At 39.8% G+C, this 20,927-nt stretch overlaps 1 protein-coding gene across 1 annotated transcript in view; it reads left to right on the top strand.

The window, feature by feature from the left end:
• The window catches only part of ACP3 (acid phosphatase 3), a gene marked incomplete at both ends in the record, with an annotated part of 50,439 nt that extends 32,337 nt beyond the window's left edge, over positions 1–18,102 (top strand). Inside the window, 4 exons of the mRNA XM_079922308.1 lie at positions 1,014–1,096; positions 3,050–3,153; positions 6,935–7,101; positions 18,011–18,102. Coding sequence (XP_079778434.1) covers positions 1,014–1,096; positions 3,050–3,153; positions 6,935–7,101; positions 18,011–18,102 — 446 coding nt within the window. The remainder of the gene's footprint in view (positions 1–1,013; positions 1,097–3,049; positions 3,154–6,934; positions 7,102–18,010) is intronic.
• Between the last annotated feature and the right edge of the window lie 2,825 nt (positions 18,103–20,927).

Genomic DNA, 20,927 nt, shown 5'->3' with positions numbered 1-20,927 from the left:
CAATAGACAGTCTCTTCTCACTGTTTTATGAGCTTTTTGAGGACAGGGACCATGTCTGATTCACCCATCGTAGCTGCTCAGCGCGTGATTTGCTGAGTGGACCACAGAGTCTGGGATCATAATCTTTTGTTAACATCAATGCCCTGCTCATTACAAAAGAAAACTGGTCATCCTTAAGTGAGGACACCACATGCACTGTAGAGAGATGACCAACAGAGACACAAGGAGTCCTCGGTGGATGGTGTGGAAGCCCCTGGGGCAGCACGTCCTCAGGACAGCACCTGCACCACGAGGTATCCTCAGCCCCAGTGTCTGCTGATGGGATGGAGACTCTGTGCTGTGTCTGTGTGCCTTTTACCACCTCAGGAGCAACAAATGCAAAGGGCAAAAGCTTTCCTCTATTGATGACAGATGGAGACCTCAGATGAAAACTAAAAGTGCTGGCTGCCCCCCTAATAGTGACACCCAGAGTAACCTGGAGCAATGGTCCACAGAAGACAGTCTGCACCCTTGCAGACATCCAGAGAGCTGCTTTCTCCCCTGGCCTCTCACAGGTGTGGCTGCCAGAGGGATGAAGACAGAGAGGTGCATGCCACCCTGTGATTTCAGACCTGCCCTGGACAAGAGCAATGGCTAACAACTATCTGTAAAAACCTGTCTGAAATTCCAAGTTCATCAACCTCCTAACTTGAGTTTTAACAAAATCTGGTATACTAAAGTCCTAACATGCCAATCCAGCTCTCCTTCCCCAGCTGAGTGAGTCACTTAATGGCTCTGAGCCTCAGCTTCCTCACTTATAAATGGGGATAGAAGTCAGGATTCAGTGAAATAATGTATACAAATCACACTTTTAGCACACAGCAGATGCTCCACCAAAATGAGTTCTTGCCCTCTCTTCTTAAGTCTTAAGAATCCTGGCAGAGAGAATCTCTGTATGAATGAGCAAAAAGCTTATGAACTAAAATATAAGCCCATATTTGGTTCAGCTCAATTGTTGATCTATCTTCTTTAAGGTGTCCTGGTCAAAGAAATCCTCTATCACATGAAGAGTGCAACACAGCCATTGAACCACAGAAAACTCATTATATATTCTGCAGTAAGTATTTTGTTCCCATTCAGCATCTGTTTATTCAAGTGTGTGAGTTCTTTCAGGAGGGGCCTTCATCTTCTTCATCATCATTTCCCTGTTCAAATTCTTTAAAATTAAATACATAATTCTGGCTCTCAAGGAATTTACAGTTCAATACTGACAAGAAGAAAAGTAAGCACATAAATACCATGCAAAGCAGAATCGCAGTGTCATACAAGCCAGTGCTTTGGTGCCTCAGAGAAGGGAAACATCACTTCTGTTCCAAACTAAAACCAGAACAGAAACAGGAGAGGGAAAGTGATAGGAGAATTACAAGGAAAGCTGAGTGTACAGACTTGGTGATGAATTGGAATGTGGGCGGAGGGCAATGATCTGGAAGCTAAGCCACAGATGAAGGTAAATGTTTCAAGTCTCAATGACTGGAAGGAGGGTGGAACCATTAATAGAGGTGGTCATGGGTCAGATGAATATACCATTAGGCAGTTGGGTTTGAAATGCCAGCTGCATCCAAGAGGAAACTTCAGATAGTAGAGGGGATATAAGAAGGAAAGGGAAGGAAATCTACAACTTGAAGTCAGAGCTACAGTTGGGTGTAGAAAGGAAAGAGAGAGAGATCTTGGAGAAGGCATCCATCTCGGAGCAGGAGCCAGGGAAAGAGGCATTGTTGGGGGAGAAGTCTAGAGATGTACTATGCACTGAAATGGGTGTCCCTTGAGTCTGGGATGAGCAGGGAAACAGGACAGGGAGGGATAAGTCGGTCTCCCGTCCACTTCTGCAGGACAGAGGATTTCTTAGATGTGGTCTGGCTGGAGAAAGCCATGGTTTCATTCTGCAAGAAGATGGAAGAGATTATTAAAGATACAGGCAGTCTATCATCTGGGGTTCTAAATGGTATAGACTAGAGAACGAGCTCATGGAGGGAACAGAATGCAGTGCTTCTTTGATAAAGGCAGGCCTGAAGTTAATTGATTCTTTCAGGGTTTCTAGTTTCTAATCTGGTTTCCAGTTCTAACTTGTGTGACTTTTGGCAAGTCATAAATCTGTCACTCCTTTTTTTTTCTTTTTCTCTAGTAAATCAGTTCTAACCCCTTTGAGTATGTATATGCTGCCATAGAGTTTAGGCAACCAAATGTTATGCCCATTTTGTAGATATGAAAATTGAGGATTTCTTAAGATTAGATAACTAATAGGTGGCAAAACTGGGGCTGAAAACCAGTCTCATGCCTTCCAGCTATTCTGAGATAAACCTTTAACAATTCTTTTTAAGCTACACACTCTACTTCCTTACATTTTATTCTGTCTAAACATTTGTAACTTCATATATTCTTCCCCAACTTTAAAATCACAGATGATGCTAATCTGTAAAAAAATATATAATCTAGCATTAATATATGCCAAATTATTTTAAAATTTAATGAAAATCAATGAAACAGGCTAAAAGAGAGAGATGTTCTACTGGGGAAGGCATAGGACAAAATCAGAAGGCTTGGCTCGGATTTTACTTTCTTTCACTTTGGAGATATATGACATAAAGCCAGTTACTAAATTTCTTTTTCTTTTCTTTTCTTTTTTTTTTTTTTTTGGACATGCCATGAGGTTTGTGGGATCTTAGTTCCCCTACCAGGGATTGAACCCGGGCCCTCAGCAGTGAAAGTGCACAGTCCTAACCACTGGAAAGCCAGGGAATTCCACCCAAGTAACTTAATTCCTTTGGGTTTCAGTTTCTTCATCTTTTGAAAGGAAATAATTATATGTATGTAAATCTCACTGCCTAGCACCCAGTAGATGCACAATCAAAATTTGTCCTTTACCTCTCTACTTCTTAAGTCATTGGCGGTATGGACAATTTAATTGAATCAGAAACCATCATGGTGCTCTACAAATGCTTGATACACGTCTGTTGACTGTAAATTTGAACCAGAGATAAAGATAAAAAATGTTTGTTTCAAATCTCTGTAGCATGACACTACTGTGAGTGCCCTACAGATGGCGCTAGATGTTTACAACGGAATCCTTCCTCCCTATGCGTCCTGCCACTTGACGGAATTGTACTTTGAGAAGGGGTAAGTGTCTAAGAGGTGTGTCTAAGTGTCTAAGAGAGTGTCTAAGAAGTGTCTAAGTGTCTAAAATTAATATCACTGGATCCTAGCTTTTGTTATCATTATTGTTGTTACTGACTTAAGAGTTGTTTTGTCTGTCTGTCTGGTTGGTTTGGTTTTATATTCAGAGGGAAGAATGGTGGTGAGTAACACTATCTTTGCTTAGTCATGACCTCCGTTTTCTTTGTTTTCATGACGACCTTTATTGGGAAATAATGTACAGACACAGTAGACGAAAAATTTGAAAGAACCACCCTAAGTGACAGAAATTACATTTTAAAAAAAAGATTAAGGTATTCTAAGAAGGATGAGGACATTACACTGTTCTCTTGGAAAACACAGGCTGGTAAAAGATGCCAAGAGAAAAATTAAGTTTGTTGATGGTTATAAATAATGTTCTTTCAATTAAAGATGTCAAACATATCCATGCAGCTTCTGGCAATACATATCCGTCAGGTAGGATTCTTAAAGTACAACCTCTGCTCAGTGTTCACCACTTTGCAATCTGGTGTGGCCCTCCCCAGCTGACCAAGGCTTGGCTCAAGCCCACTAGAAAGGCCAAGTTTAGAGAGACCAAGTGTCCTAGTTTACCCAGAACTGGAGAGGTTCCCAGAACATGTAAGTTTCATTGTTAAAACCAGGAAAGCCCTGGGCAAACCAGGAAGAGTTGGTCACTATAGCCAAGGTCATACCAAAAATTTGTACCTGCTGTGACACCGGCATTCTCGTTGGGAGGAAGAGACCTCTTGAATATTATTGATGGAATAAGAACAAGGCAGGGGCTAAGTTAGGGCAGGGACCCCAAATTTTTGTTTCAGGATTAGCTGGGGAGGTGCATTTTGCTCTCCCCTTACGGCATTCACCATAGCCGCAGTCAGGACGATCTTGACTACAATTACACAGGGCCCTGTGCTCAGAAGAGCCCGTGCTTGGTTTAATGACCCAGTGTCGCCATTCTGAAATTCTTAATAATTTTTAAACAAGGCACCCTGCATTTCTTTTTGCAAATTGTAGTCCTGGCTATAGGTTTCTGGCCACCTGAATTTGTAGAGTAGGAAAATAGCAACACAGAGACCTATTCTCTACCAAGATCTTCACTGCTTACAAAGAAAGTGAGTTCTGCACAGTTAGGGAAAGGTAAGTTCATCCTTTGTTGAACCTCTAACTGGGTGCCAAGCACAATGAAATAGAACTGAAATGTGGTCTTAGCAAGTTTTGCTCTCAAATATCTAGAGTCAGAATGGAGAGACAAATCCCATAACATGGAGAAAATCCAAACAGAGCTGAAAATGGGAATGAGAAGACTGTGGACAAGTGCTCTGTCAATACTGGCTTCAGGCACAGAGTTAATAAATCCAGTGAAAATTCCAGAATCAGCTCTAGGAGTAGGCTCTGTCTCTTCGGGATCAGACAAAAGAAACTACCCACTTTCCTCGAGCCTCCCTCCTCTCTGATTTCTGTACCCAGTAGTCCTGAGCCTGCTTTTATTTAGGTCACTGAAGCATTTTGTCCCACTGAATCATTCTCTCACCACCTTGAATAAATCCATATTATGAATTAAGTGTGGGGTATTTTTCAACTAAGAGACACTGAACAACAGAAAAAAAAGTAACCAACTGTCACTCACAGGCAGAAGTCAAGTTTGTTGTTATATTAAGATTTTTTTTAACACTCCAGAGGAGTATCAAAAGTTAAACTTGCTTGCTTATAGATTAGGAACAAGGAGAACCCAAGTTAACAAATATAGGCATATGTATATACCAGCAAATTAGGGGATCCTCTGTGTAAGGTGATTCCACTTTATCCCTATGAGAAAATAAAGAGAGAAAAAGAGAATTTTTAGATTTTTATCCACCTTAAACATACAAACTTTTAAGTTTGTAGATAAGATAGCTAAATAGGGCTTCCCTGGTGGCGCAGTGGTTGAGAGTCCGCCTGCTGATGCAGGGGATGCGGGTTCGTGCCCCGGTTCGGGAGGATCCCACATGCCGCGGAGTGGCTGGGCCCGTGAGCCGTGGCCGTTGAGCCTGCGCGTCCAGAGCCTGTGCTCCACAACGGGAGAGGCCACAACAGTGAGAGGCCCGCGTAACACACACACACACACACACACACACACACACACACACACACACAAAAGATAGCTAAATATATTCTAAAACTATTCCATTTTTGGTTACGTACATAAACTTAAAATCATATACTATATAAAATAATTCACTAAGTTAAATAGTGCTTCTTCTCACTTTCATATTTTATGAAACACTTTTATTCAAACTCTTTGTATGCACCTTTACTTGTGTCTTTACCACCGGAGCCAATTTTGAGTCCCCTAAAAATGTTTTCCAAATATATTAATTAATAAGGGTAATTTTGGCTGCTGTACAGATGAACCTCAAATCTCAGAAGCTTAACTCAATGGAGATTTCATTCTCATTCATCTAACAGTCCAATGCAGATGTTCCTGGCCAATAGGAAGTGACTCATCCATGGTGTGATTCACACATGGTGATTTGGGGACCCAGGATTCCATCTTTTGGACCTACAGTCTTCAAGAGTGCTGTGCTCACCTGCAGAGAGCTTGTAGGAAAGAATGAGAGGGTGGAGAAGACAATCTGCTTAGCAAGCACCTCAGCCCCGAAGGGGCATATGTCACTTCTACTTACATTCTACGATACTAGCTAAAATTAGTCACTTGGTGCCTCCTGACTGCAAGGGAGTCTGGGAAGCGTACTCACTTCTCAGCTGTAACTTTATTCTATGTAAAGAGAATCATGAATTTTGATTGACTGTTAGTCATCTTTGACATATTATCATGATATAAAGGATACTGTCATTGAAAAAGTTATTCCAAGATATAAGTGCTCATTCATATAATATTAGGGAAGTTTTTAGAAACATATAAATGAATATTTGTGGTTACTACTGTTTATATGGTTTCTTAAAGTGATTTATTTGAAAGGCTTGTTTATAACAACATCCAAAAGTTGCAGTTGTGAGGTTACTATACTTGAATTTCTCTCCTGTCTCTTTGGCAAATGACTTCCATAGGCAGCTTGTACTAGCTTTACAAGGTTGGTTTGGGCCAGTGGTCCTTCCCTAAACAGTGTATTTTTTTTTTAAATAAAGTGGTGAGAGAGCCCTCCTCAACACGAGCAAATGTAAGGACTTGAATACACACCCACCCCCTCCTTCTGAGGTATCATTTTTATAAGTCTTGCTGTATATTCAAGCACATATGTTATATATTATTCAGTTCCATGTTTCTGGCCTGGTTAAGGAGAGGGAAGATACATTCATTCAGGGGGAAGACTGAAAGAAATATTGAGAGAGGAAAAAGAAAAGGAAAGAGCAAATGTGAAGCATGAAAGAGAGAGAATAGGAGAAAGAAAACCCAACAACCCACCTGCGCCCCACTTCTTACTTGAAAGTTCACCAAATCACCCCCAACTCCCCCAACCATTGCCCCTCAGCTCCTTCTCTGACTAAGCATCCCGGTCCCTGCCTCGCATGCCCCTGGTCATCTAACAAACCAGCCCTCCCATTTCCACCCTCCCAATCTGGCCCACCTGCCCCAGTCCCCCTCTTCCCACAGCTAAATTGGCTAATATCTACTCTTTCCCATAAATTCTTCCACTAGTCCTTCAGCTGACATGGTACAGGCTAAGTAGAAAGAAATTCAATGGAAGTTCAACAACACAGAACTAATAGAGGTCTTTCCTCCTGTTCCTCTACCTTCCTTCACCAGGGAGTACTTCATAGAGATGTACTATCGGAATGAGACGCAGCATGAACCACATCCCCTCACGCTGCCTGGCTGCACCCCCAGCTGCCCTCTGACAAAGTTTGCTGAGCTGGTTGCCCCTGTGATCTCCCAAGACTGGTCCACAGAGTGTGCCATGAGCAACCATGAAGGTACTGAGGACGCTATGGATTAGGGTGCACACAGAGCTCTGCAGAGAGGGCAGAATACCCTTTCTCCAGACGGTTGGTGCTTTGAGAATATAAACTGGCTTCAACCCCATCTTTGGGGGAAATAGGTTTGGGGTGATAATTGTATGTTTCAGAGACCTCAACTTCAGGCAACTCCTACCTCTTTACCTGGCCCTGCTCCTACTTGCCATAAACCTTGTCAACCTGCATAAACCCAGGAGGCAGTAATGAAGCAGAAAACATTTACTTGGGATCAAAGAATTGCAATTCGGGGAACACATATCAAACTGGAACAAAATTAGAAATGTAAGAATGGGGGCTTCCCTGGTGGTGCAGTGGTTGGGAGTCCACCTGCCAATGCAGGGGACATGGGTTCAGGCCCTGGCCCAGGAAGATCCCACGTGCCACTGAGCAACTAAGCCCGTGCACCACAGCTACTGAACCTGCACTCTACAGCCCACGTGCCACAACTACTGAGCCCACGTGCCACAGCTACTGAAGCCCACTTGCTTAGAGCCCATGCTCCACAACGGGAGAAGCCACAGCAATGAGAAGCCCACGCACCATAATGAAGAGTAGCCCCCCCTCTCCGCAACTAGAGGAAGCCCGCACGCAGCAATGAAAACCCAAGGTGGACAAAAATAAATTAATAAAATAAATAAATTAAAAAAAAAAGAAATGTAAGAATGTTCTGAATATCTCCCAGGAAAAATGTATTGAGTATTTAGGAATAAACCTACCTAAGGAGACAAAAGACCTGTATGCAGAAAATTATAAGGCACTGATGAAAGAAATTAAAGATGATACAAATAGATGGAGAGATATACCATGATCTTGGATAGGAAGAATCAACATTGTGAAAATGACTCTACTACCCAAAGCAATCTACAGGTTCAATGCAGTCCCTATCAAACTACCACTGGCATTTTTCACAGAACTAAAACAAAAGATTTCACAATTTGTATGGAAACAAAAAAGACCCCGAATAGCCAAAGCAATCTTGAGAACGAAAAATGCAGCTGGAAGAATCAGGCTCCCTGACTTCAGACTATACTACAAAGCTCCAGGAAACAAGACAGTATGGTACTGGCACAAAAACAGAAATATAGATCAATGGAACAGTATAGAAAGCCCAGAGATAAACCCACGCACATATGGTAACCTTATCTTTGATAAAGGAGGCAAGAATATACAGTGGAGAAAAGACAGCCTCTTCAGTAAGTGGTGCTGGGAAAACTGTACAGGTACATGTAAAAGTATGAAATTAGAACACTCCCTAACACCATACACAAAAATAAACTCAAAATGGATTAAAGACCTAAATGTAAGGCCAAAAACTATAAACTATTAGAGGAAAACATAGGCAGAACACTCTATGACATAAATCACAGCAAGATCCTTTTTGACTCACCTCCTAGAGAAATGGAAATAAAAACAAAACTAAACAAATGGGACCTAATGAAACTTAAAAACTTTTGCACAGTGAAGGAAACCATAAATAAGACCAAAGTACAACCCTCAGAATGGGAGAAAATATTTGCAAATGAAGAAACTGACAAAAGATTAATCTCCAAAATTTACAAGCAGCTCATGTGGCTCAATAACAAAAAAACAAACAACCCAATCCAAAAATGGGCAGAAGACCTAAATAGACATTTCTCTAAAGAAGATATACAGATGGCCAACAAACACATGAAAGAATGCTCAACATCATTAATCATTAGAGAAATGCAAATCAAAACTACAATGAGATATCCTCTCACACCAGTCAGAATGGCTAGTGGGAAGCAACCGCATAGCACAGGGAGATCAGCTCGGTGCTTTGTGACCACCTAGAGGGGTGGTATATGGAGGGTGGGAGAGAGGGAGACGCAAGAGGGAAGAGATATGGGAACATGTATATATGTATAACTGATTCACCTTGTTATAAAGCAGAAACTAACACACCATTGTAAAGCAATTATACTCCAATAAAGATGTTTTAAAAAAAGAAATAAAATATTAAAATAAAAAAACTTATTGGAATGTTGAAAGTGTGGGTGTGATATCTGTTCTGAGGACAAAAGGAATGTATAAGGCTTCGATTCTGGTATCTTCAGAAAACCTAAGCAAACTCACAGGTCCTACTGAAACCACTTACTATAAATGAAGAAATATTCAAATAACCCCCTTTAGAGTCCTGTAGATTTGCCATGTGCAGATGTAACTTGCCTAGAGAACACCATGCTACATTACCAGCAGGAATAAAGATGAAACAGTTTCTAGAGATGATTTCTACTGGATGCCAGAGTCTAGACCAAAGCCATTCTCTCTCCTAGTTGGTCATGGGATGACTGACATATGACATCAATTGATGTGTTTGTGTTCTTTCTTTTCCAAGTAAATATTTGGCCGTGGGGCCATCATTTAATTATCATTTCTCCTCCATGCATGTAAGCCAAATGAAAAATAATGAATAAAGTCATTTTAGGAAGTTCAAAAGCACCGCTTTTATAATTTTTTTTAAAAAAACTGTGTGTATGTACTTAGAATTAAATTCCTGAAGGACAGATTTTAGGGGCTATATTTTTGTTTGGGATTTTATTTTAATGTAATAAGAGGGAAAATATTAATGTAAAGTAAAGTGACTTTGGTTTAAATGAATGTTCTAAATTAAAAGTGTATTTAGTTTGGACTTTGCTACTTCAGATAAAGGCTAAGCTGATGGATAGCTCTGCTTCATCTATTTAAGATGGAACTGGCTAAGAAAGCAACCTCTGGAAATTTACAATGTAGTGGGGAAGTAAAGAGATACATATTACAAGGTTACGTCTAATGACTCCAGGGGTTGCTATGGGAATAGAGTTACCTGGATTTGGAGGGAAGGAGGAAGCAAGAAGCATCAGGGAAGGCTTCCTACAAGGGTTGACAGCATACGGAATCAATTTGGAAGGAGGTTTCTTCTAATGGTGTGGTACAAGGTGCTCAAAAGGCCTTTATCAAATGTACTAGTGGCTTGAAGTTGGAAAGGATAGAGGAGTTACTTGGCAGAAGATTCAGGATCCAAAGAGATTTCCACAGGTTTCCTTCAAGGGGCCAATTTTAATGGGATAAAATGTCATCTCCACAGGAGCAAGGATTTTTATTTGTGGTATTCTCTCTTGTATTGGTTCTCAGCACCCAGAAGTGCCTGTGCCTGGCATGGATTAGTGCTCAATAAATATTTGCTCATGATGGTATAAATTAGTTATCTTTCCTCCCTGAACCTACTCTTTCTATCTCGATTAGTAGCAATACCCAGTAATCTGGGAGTTATCTGGTTATCACTCTCTCCTTCATTCTCCAAAGCCATCTGTCACCTCTTCTTATCAAATCTACCTGCAGTATGTTTGTAGAATTCTTTTCCTCAAAAGACCAACATCAACAATCCAATGTCCAAGTAGAGTGAAATATAATTAAGCAGAAGAATATGTTAATAAAAAGAAAACTTAGGGATTGGTGTGCTGGATCTAGTTCATACAGATCTCAAGTGTAGAAAGTATGTATCACTTCCCAACTCTGAGATCAATGACTTCACTTTGGCAGTTTGAAATTGGTCATGCTGTCATATAGGAGTATTTTCACTACAGAAAACAGCATATCCCACAAATTAGAGTTTTGTTTTATGTTTTGGGTTTTTTTTTTAAATCCAGTTTACCAGCACACCACTGGTTTTAGTTCATAGGAAGTTTGTAACACAAAGTGGTCTCCAACAAAGTGAATTCAATATTTGAACTTCTTTAAGGAAAAAAGGATTCGATTTGTTCTATATGGTCTCCAAGAGTGATGTGAGAGGCAGCAGGTAAACATTTCAGGAAGACAGATTGTGTTCAATGCTGGGAAATCCCTGGGACCAGAAATGTCCATTGGGGTGGATGCCCACTTGCCTTGGCAGAGACTCTACAGAGCAGGTTGAAGAATGGAAGGTGGTAGGGGTTGAATGACTCTTTAGTAGGGCCACCAAATATAGCAAATAAAAGTACAGGATGCCCAGATAAATTTGATAAATAGCTCTAACTGCTGAATTTTTATAATTTATTGAAAAAAAGCTGAATTTGAGACACTAACAGTGCCCTGAGAAAGCCAGTAGAGGAAGCAGTACAAAACCATTAACAGGACATATCCTGTATATACAGAATGCCTGACCACCCTACTCCTTAGGGTATTTCCATCCATGAAATTCTCCTTATACCTATGAGCAGTGTTTTCACCTAGTGCTGGTAGGCCCAATTAACTTCATTCTCATATCAATTAAATTAACCAGAGGCTTTGCTGGGAAATTCATAAGTCTAAGTTTCATACTATGTTACTTGAAAGTAATAAAATTCTTGTTTTAGAAAATGCTTCTTTAATTCCAAAATTTTACTAACATAGTCAGACTTTCTTCACTTGCATTCTCCCAACCCTACCTCAATCTCCAACTCCAGTTATTTGGTAGGAAAGAGGTTTACTGTTAGGAGGTTCCAGTTTCCCCTCATAATCTTTGTAAAGCTGAGAATCTATAGCACATAAACACATGCCCAAGATTTAACCATGAGCTTCTTACAGGCAGGATCCATACTTTTTTCCTCCTTGAATCTTCAGCCAGTAGGCAATGCTGAGAACCTGGTGCCTTTAATCAATATTTGCTAATTGAACAAATGTTCCACCCTCCATACCTAGCCTGATTTCCTCATGGCTGGGCCCGGATGTCAGAAGCCTGGATGTCAGTTGTTCAATAAATGGGGGAGAGAAGCTATGAATGAGCCTTGAATGTAACTGCACTGTAAAGACCCACTCATTGACTATATATCTGTATATTTATACCACTGTGTCTGTGTCTTTGGCCTCTGTTTCCAGCATAGTCACTTTGGCATTCTCCTGTTCTCCCATTTCTATTTAAAGTCCCTGTTCAATAATGTCCCTTCCAGCACCCCTACTTCCTCAGAGATGAGGCCATCTGATTACTATACCTTTTTCACATCCTTGTTATTATCATGAATTTCCCAGGAGATGTCTCATCATTCATTAGTGACATTGGTAACTTGCTTTGGTAAACCCCAACTCACTCATCACCCCCACTCTGCCCTCAACCTAGGCAATTCTGACAGTCATAATAATGGCCTTCCCCATACACTGACTGCTTCACTGATACCCACCCCTAGATCAAATCAACCACACAGCTTCTTCATTCTGATCTGATGAGTGTAGCTAAATGAAACCAACTATCACCATTTCAAACTATGAATGTGGACATTTCTAGTCCAACCTCAGCTGGATCTTTCAACACAGCATGATAAATGTATTCACCCTTACTGGACTCTTTCCCTGTTTTCTACAGGAAGGTCTTGTTGATTTTCCCAAACTTCTAATTCCATCTTTTCTTTAATTCTCATGAAGTGTCCTGAGAAGATCAAAATAATCCACTGAAAACTCTTTCAGTTCTCCTGTCACTGCCTCAAAATATCTCAGTAGCTTTCACCTGTCTTTCCTGCTGTCCCTCAGGAAAACATGCTCCTCCTTGAATAACTTAATTCCTCTCCTCAGGCATATGATCCCACCTCTACAGTCTCCTTGGACCTCGATGAATCTCCTAGTTAGCTTCATTTTCTTCCTCTGCTCTGGCTCTGTCCCCTCTGCTAAGAAAATATTCAAGTCTCTTATCAAGAGCACCTTCAAGTGCCTGCTCCATCTCATTCTTGTCAATCCCAATTTTCTCAAACTAAAAATTTACATTCTCCAACTCTATTTCCTCCTCTCCTTCTCACTCCTGAACTATTCTGTAAAATGATATTCATCCTTCCTTCATCTCTTTTTTGAAACTTCCCTTTTGAAAGTCATCCATGCCTAATTCAGTGGCCTCTTTCCCTTTTCCTGTCAAAATCACACATCCCCATTTTATAGGGAAGAAAACTGAACGTCACAAAAGAACCATGAGTGGTAGTGTCGAGATTCAAGCCTATAACACTCTCCAGGCATTAAGTTTGTTAAGGAAACAGCAGCAAGACCAGCAAAATCTCCCTATGTGACTTGTAGACTTTGTTACAGATGTGGGGAGGCAGGCAAGGAGGACAGAGAGATAGAGAATTTGACAAGCTCAAACAATCCAGCATGATGAGTACTATAATGAAGAACACACAGATAACTATAAAAACATATAGCAGAGGCAACTAGCCTAATTCTAAGGGGTCAGAAAAGTCTTTTCAAAGTGGGAGATGTTTAAACACAAACCTGAAGGAGACAAGGAATTAACTAGGTGAGTGGAAATGAGAGAGGAGAATGTTATAGACAAACAGGGAAAATACATAAAGGCCAAGAGGCTAAAGACAGCATGGGGCATTTTAGGTACTGGAAAAAGTATCTCTAGTGAGAATGCAAAGATGCTAGAAAGGCAGGCATTAAGTGTCTCGTAGGTCAAGTTGAGTAGTTCTGGTCATTAAAAGATTTTAGGCAGCGGACAGATGATGTGACTGGCCTCTTGTTTTAGACAGACCTCTTTGGGTCTAGTGGGAGAATGGATTGAAGAAAAGTGGGTGGGGGAAGAACAGTTGGGAAGCTGTTGAAATAATCAAAAAAATTGGTAAAAGTGAAGGAGAAAAGCAAAAATATTCAAAGAGAGAAAAGTAGAGTAGACTGGACTTGGGGATTAATGGCACCAGGAAGAGGCTTTTGACACATATTGCCAAAATAGTTTTCCAAAAAGTAGTACCAATTCACACTGCCTTCAGCAGCTTTCCCCATGTAGTAGGACATCTTGTCAGTCATTACCCACATTAGACCTCTTTGAAATAAGATACAATTAATCACTCTCTTTTCTCAGATTCCAGGACATTCCTCTAAACAAACTCACAAAATCTTTTACAGTACAAGGGAGCATATAATTTTTAAAAATAAGCATGAAGGAGAAGGAAAGAGAGAGAGAGAAAAAACCTCTTCTGAGTCTTCTCTTTGTTCTCAGAATTTTGTTGAGTTTCTGTTGGATTGGTAACTTCTATCAACTCCCTAAATGATGGTGTCCCTTGTTTTCTTATTCCAGTCACCATGCATCAGTATTACCCAGGACTCTATCTTCTACTTCTCTAATCCTTATTTTCATATCTATATATAGAATTCTAGACCTGTTTTTTTCCAGCTGCCTACTGATCATCTCTACCAGGATAATAACCCATCTCAATCCTACATTTGAAACAAATTTTATTATCTCCTCTACTCCAAATGGATCCTTCCTAATGTGCTTTCAATCTCACTTCACAGCTTAATCATCTTCTCATTCACCCAACCTGGAACCTATGGGGTGGCTTTGACCACAACATCTCCTTTACCAGTATATTTAGTCCATGACAAAGCCTTTCAATTATACTTTAGCAGCATCTCTTGAATTCCCTCATCTGCATTCTCAGGGCCACACTTCCAGTGCTGAGCCCTCAGTATCTTGTCAAAGGCATTTTAATAGCTATCAGGCCGAGAATATCTCCACCATCTTTTCTTTTTCCAGTTTTGCTGGGTCATGTCACTTCCATGTGTAATAATTGCTGATGATTTCCATTTGCCCCATGATAAACCAGACCTTCTAAAACCTGAGCCTCAACCTACATATCTGGTCTCACCTCGCCACAACCTATATTCCAGGCACAGGCAATTGCTCATTATTGCCCAAAGACACTCTCGTGCAATTCATTCTGTCTCATGACAAAAGTTTATTTACCTCAAAGGCCAGCTCAAATCTTATCATTTTCTCAGAAGACTTTCCAAACTCTCTTCCAAATGAACACTTTTTGTTCATTTCAACTTTCTCTCTGTTCCAATGGCATATCTTTTACACCTCTACTTTACTATTTATCACATCACCTCATAATTATCTATCTGGTTCTCGCATTAGATATTTATCTCCTCACGAGCAAGGATCATGAAACCCCAGAACCCAACACACAGCTGGCCTGCCATATGTTGTGTGCTCACTGCATATCTAGGAAGGAGAAAAGGAAGAAAAAAGATTCGGAAAGCATATTACAACATAGACCAAAAAAAATTGAAAATAAATTTCCAAATACAGAAAGTCAGCCATGGCCATTAATTTTAAAGAATCATTAGTCTCTTGCCTTCTTCCCTCATTTTCATTTAGTCCTTTCCTTTCTTCCTCAATTCTGTTTATTTCCCTCCAACTTTACATTAACTCCATCTGCAGTGCTAATGGCACTGGTCCACCAAGATCTAATTTGATTAATATTCACCTTCTCACGGCACCAAGAGGCATCCTGACATCATGAGAAAAACACTGAACTAAGAATTGAGAACCTATGAGTTCTAGATCATTAATTCTTTCCACAAATATTTACTGAGCTCCTGCTTTGTGTGAGGTACTGTTCTAAGCGCTTGGGGTATGTTCATGAACAAAAAAGATAAATGTTCCTCCCTTCATGAAGCATACATTCTGTTAGAGGGAAGGAGAGATGGATAATAAATAATAAACATAATAAATAAGTATTTTGGAAGGTGAGGATCACAAGTGTTAAGTGGGGATAGGTGTGGGGAGAGGACATATAGGTTACATTTTTAAATAGAAAGCCCTCGTTGAGAAGATAAGATTTGAGCAAGGAAGGTGGTGGAGTTACCTGGTGCAGGGATTTGTGAGAAGAGCATCTAGACAATGGTAACAACTATAGCAAAGGTGGTAAGGGGGAGAATGCCTGGTGTGTTTGAGGAACAAGAAGGCCTGTGTGGCCAAAAGAGAGTAAGTGAAGGGAGCGTGTAGGAGAGGAAATCCAAGAGGTTAATAAGGCAAGATGATATAGAGCCTCGTAAACTGTTATCAGGATTTTGGCTTTCATTCTTAGTGAGATGAGCATTCATTGCAGACTTTGTTTTAAGTAGAGGAGTGGCATGATTTGACTTGAAGCCATTTGGCTACTGTGTTGAAAATAGATTGTAGGGAGAAAGGATAGAAGCTAGGAACAAGTAGGAGGGCATGGTACTGATCCCATAAAAAGATGATGGTGGTTGGGGATTTCCCTGGTGGTCCAGTGGTTAAGGCTACACCTTCCAATGCAGGGGATGTGGGTTCAATCCCAGGTTGGGGAGCTAAGATCCCACATGACTTGTGACCAAAAAAACCAAAACATAAAACAGAAGCAGTATTGTAACAAATTCAATAAAGACTTTAAAAATGGTCCACATCAAAAAAAAAAAAATGATGGTGGTTCAAACCAGACTGGTGGCTGAATCATTGGTTTCTGGATATAGTTTTTGGTAGAACCAACAGGATTTCCTGAGAGATTAGGTATAGGATGTGAGAGAAAGGGAGGAATCAAGGGAGACTCCAAGATTTGGGGGCTGAGATTCTAGAAGTAGGAAGTTTCCATCAACTGAGATGGGGGAGGCTGTGGGAAGAACAGATTTGGCAGGGGAGGGTGGTGGGGAGCAAGGGGTCTAGGAGCTCAGTTTTGGACTTGTTGAGATTGAAGTGCCTATTAGATGTCCCAGGGAATGAGTTGAATAAACAGTTGGATATCTGAGCCTTGAGTTTGGGGAAGATTTAAATTTGGCAGTCATTAGTGAATAGATGGTTTTAAACTCATGAGACTTATAAGACCCAATGTATTTCAACCCAAATGCAATTATCTGCTTAATCTTAGCCAAATTATCTAATCTCTCTGCTTCTCATTTTTTTCATCTCTACAATGATAAGGTTAAGCTAAATATGTGATTTTCAACTGTGTTCCATGGAGCAGTAGGGTTCTGTAGACAGGGCTGCCAGGATCAGAAATATGTTTCCTCTCCTATTGCCTAAACCAACTAGCAATCCCATATTTTTACAATGAAAATCAGACATACATTTAGAGATAGTGCAAGCAGGTATTTATGATGTATATACTATAGTGGACTAGGGTGTGTGTTGGGTGGGAGAAGTATCTTTCCAGATGAAATAATGAATAGCATCTCATAAAAAACAACCCCATATATCTGCTTCATGACTGGTCAGCTATCAAAGGGATATGTGTAAATAAAGGTACAAAATAGCAATAGTACACAGTTATCCTAAAAATTCTTACCATAGTCAACATGTGCTCAGGTTTCTTCTCTAAAAGATATTTACTGAAAATTAAATTCAAAGAGTATTGATATTCCATTTATTTTAGACCCAATTACCGATGGCAGTATTCAGAATTCCCTTTGACCCTGACACCATGAACAACTGATACTTTTTAAAAATAAATTTATTTATTTATTTTTGTCTGCATCAGGTCTTTGTTGCTGCACATGGGCTTTCTCTAGTTGCGGTGATCGGGCGCTACTCTTCATTACCACGCAAAAGTTTCTCATTGTGGTGGCTTCTCTTGTTGCGGAGCACGGGCTCTAGACATGTGGGCTTCAGTAGCTGTGGCACATAGGCTCAGTAGTTGTGGCTCACGGGCTCTAGAATGCAGACTCAGTAGTTGTGGCACACGGGCTTTGTTGCTCTGTGGCATGTGGGATCTTCCCGGACCAGGGCTCGAACCCATGTCCCCTACATTGGCAGGCAGATTCCTAACCACTGAGCCACCAGGGAGGCCCAATAATTTTAATTGTAGAAAAATGCATGAAGTTATTGCTGAAAGAGGACCTTAGAAATACTTCAGTCAATTACCTTTACTTTATAGTGGAAGAGCTGAGGCCCAAAGGTCAAAAGTCATGCTGGAACTGGAACCTAGGTCATTTCCTATTTCTTAGTCCAGTGCTCTTTTCACCACACTATGCTGATTTCATGGCTGTTTCAGAAATGGCACTGAAATTTTACATGAAGGCAGAAATCAGCAATGATACGTGATCTTCATATTTTCCTAATCAGTTAATTTTATTATCTTCATGGTTTCCTAATCCATTACTTTACAATAATGTTCTTCGTATTTTCTCACAGTTGTAAGGATCATCCTTGCCATTGTCTTTTGCCTGGTGTCTGGTGTCCTAATCGTGCTGCTGTTTATCCTCATCCGCCACAGGCCCTGCTGACAGAGAGACTCTGTGGAAACATCTGAACAGATGGCTGAATAAGGGCGGACATGCCAGGCCAATCCCCTGTGCTGCAGCATTCCTCAGTGATGCAGCATTCAAAGGACAGGTTTTCACCTTGTGGGCATCACCCCATCTTTTGAGCCTGCCTAGAGAAGAGTCTGAACTCACAGTGACCCAGGGACAGCTGCCAGACTGACTGATGAATGAACACCAGGTCATCCTGGTGTGGGCTTCTCATTCAGCTGGAAGGAAACTGTTCTGCAAAGGATAGTCATATTCTCTGGCACAAATGTCCAGAGAAAAATAAGAAGTCAAATTCCAATCAGCCTTTTGCCTTCAAAGAGCAAAAGCTTACAAGGGGTGACAAAGACATAGATTAAAGAAGACTGGATAATGGGAAAAATTAGACTAGAAGTAGTATGATATAGGATGATTCTTAAGAAATAGGACTCAATCAGAAGGTATAAATAAATCTCTTTTTTAACTCTTAAGTAGGTTTAATGCAAACATGCATACTAATTTTTCTTCTTATTAAATGTTTGAAGAAGGAATTTGACAACACATGTAGAAAATAAGTACTGCTATATTGCAAAGGGAGGGGGTGACTTTTTAAAGTTTTATTAAATTTTTATTACAAGTAATTGTATCCAAAACAAAAATAAATGCAGATAATAAAGAAGAGTATAAAATACAAAATAAAAGGTCTTCTTATACACTTCCAATCATCAGAGGCAATGTTGTCAAGAATGTCTGGTTTTAGTTCTCCTAGCGATTAGCATGAATTTTATGAATTACTTTTATTTTATGAAATTTTTACATGTTTTACTGCTCTTATAACCCATGGAGTCCTCTTTCTTGTATTCTTTTTCCCCTTCCTTGAAGTTTGTTTTTTTTTTTTTATGGGTGCATGGGCTCTAAGTTTTCTGGTTCTAATATGTCTATATAATGCCCTCCCGCTTACCTATCAGTCAGCTGGGTATAAATTTTCCTATTGAAAAATCATTTCCCTCAGAATTTGAATTCAGTATTCTGTTGTCTTCTAGCATACAGGTCTGCTGACAAGAAGTCTGATATCAAGGAAACTCTGTGTAGAACTTGAATTTCTTGGTATTCTCCATGCCTCAATTTTCTCTCACATTTTCCAGATTTTTGTCTTATTTTTCTGCATTCTAAGAAATTTCATTTTCCAGAACACCAACTTGGTCTTCAGCAACAATTATTTCTTTTTTATTTCCAAGAATTCTTCCCTATTCATTGATTGTTCATTTTTCATTGTGGCCCCTTCTTATTTTAGGAATGCAATCTATTCTTGAATGTCTTCAAGAATGCTACTTAGAATTTTTTCAAGTTCTCCTCTGCTCCCTAAATTATCTCTGTTTTCTCTGGGCTCAGTTGTTTGAATTTATTAATCTTGGACCTTCTCTTTCATGCTCCAGGTTTGTCTCAAATTCTTGTGAATCATAATCCACAAATGAAGAACTTTGTAGATTAGTAGGGATGGCTGGTGTTGGTTTCCTAGTTTTGTATATCTATTTTCCCGACAGACATCTTTAATAACTGCTTTAAAATTCTCTTTTGCTAATTGCACCATCTTGGTTCTCTCACGATCAGTCTTAATTCATTGCCTTTTTAGGTTACATTTTCCTGTTTCTTTGTATATAGATAATTTTGGATTGTGTTTTAAACATTGTAAATGATATGTTATAGAGGATCTGGATTCTAGTATGTTCCTCTAGAAAGTTGTGGGTATTTTTTAAGCAGTTAGTTAAATTGGTTGAATTCAAGATGCAAACTATCTCCCCTGCAATGGATAGCAACTAAAAGATAGGGACAGGGACAGGTTTCCAAACACCAGAGCTCATGAAAATAAAATTAGTCCATCTAATGAAAACTTACTTTTACCAAATTAACACAATAATTTTGTAGACCAGTGTTCTGTAGACCACAATTAATGATCTTTTCCAGGGAAACATGCTGAAATGAAAATATTACAGCTTTCCCCATTAAAGATACATTGCTCTTTTGGAAGGCAGATCTAGGCTTTAAATAGTGTGCCCATTATAGAGTGGTCAAATGTGAAATAAAATAGACTGAGGCAAAGAATTGATGGCATTTGATGCTGGTTCATTGCACATGAATAAATGACTTCATTTCTCTCTTCCTCTCTCCTTTGCAGACTCCCAGATTTGCAGCTCCCACATGCCAATTTCAAGCATTTCAGTTTCATCTTTACCATTTGGGCATTAGCTATACTATTTATGGCTTAATATATTTTATAGTGTTATCCTATCCTATATATGAACTCAGAAATGCTGGCTATAAATTTTCTAATATAGATTAAACTAAATATAGACTACCGTTATCATAAAAAGTTGATATGTGCAGTATCTAAAAACCACATGTGGCATTTAGGAACCACCTAAATAATTCAAGAGTCACTGAAAGTATTCAAGAGAGGTCCATTTGGTTTTCAGTGGGAGCTATATGTGCCAACCAAATGTATTAACTCATTTGAATCTCACTATACATCTATGAGGAGGATACTGTTTTATATACATTTTACAGATGTGTAAACTGAGACACAGAAAGGCTTGCATGTCCTAGTCACAGAGCAGGCTCTATGGCTGACCCAGATTTCCGCCATAACACACTGACTTCAGAGCCTGTGCTCATAGCCATGATACAATAGTGCCCCTTGAGGTCTGTTTCCAGACCCAGACCAAGTTTTCAGATGCACAGAGATTGCTTCCAGTACAACTACACCATTCTAACGTGCATTTTCATTATGTGCTCTTTAATCATCCTATATATACTCTTCTATG

This window comes from Stenella coeruleoalba (assembly GCF_951394435.1).
Source record: "Stenella coeruleoalba genome assembly, chromosome: 5".
NCBI classification, from domain to species: Eukaryota; Metazoa; Chordata; class Mammalia; order Artiodactyla; family Delphinidae; genus Stenella; species Stenella coeruleoalba.
Note: the sequence above shows the minus strand (reverse complement) of the source record. Positions and strands in the feature narration are given on the sequence as shown.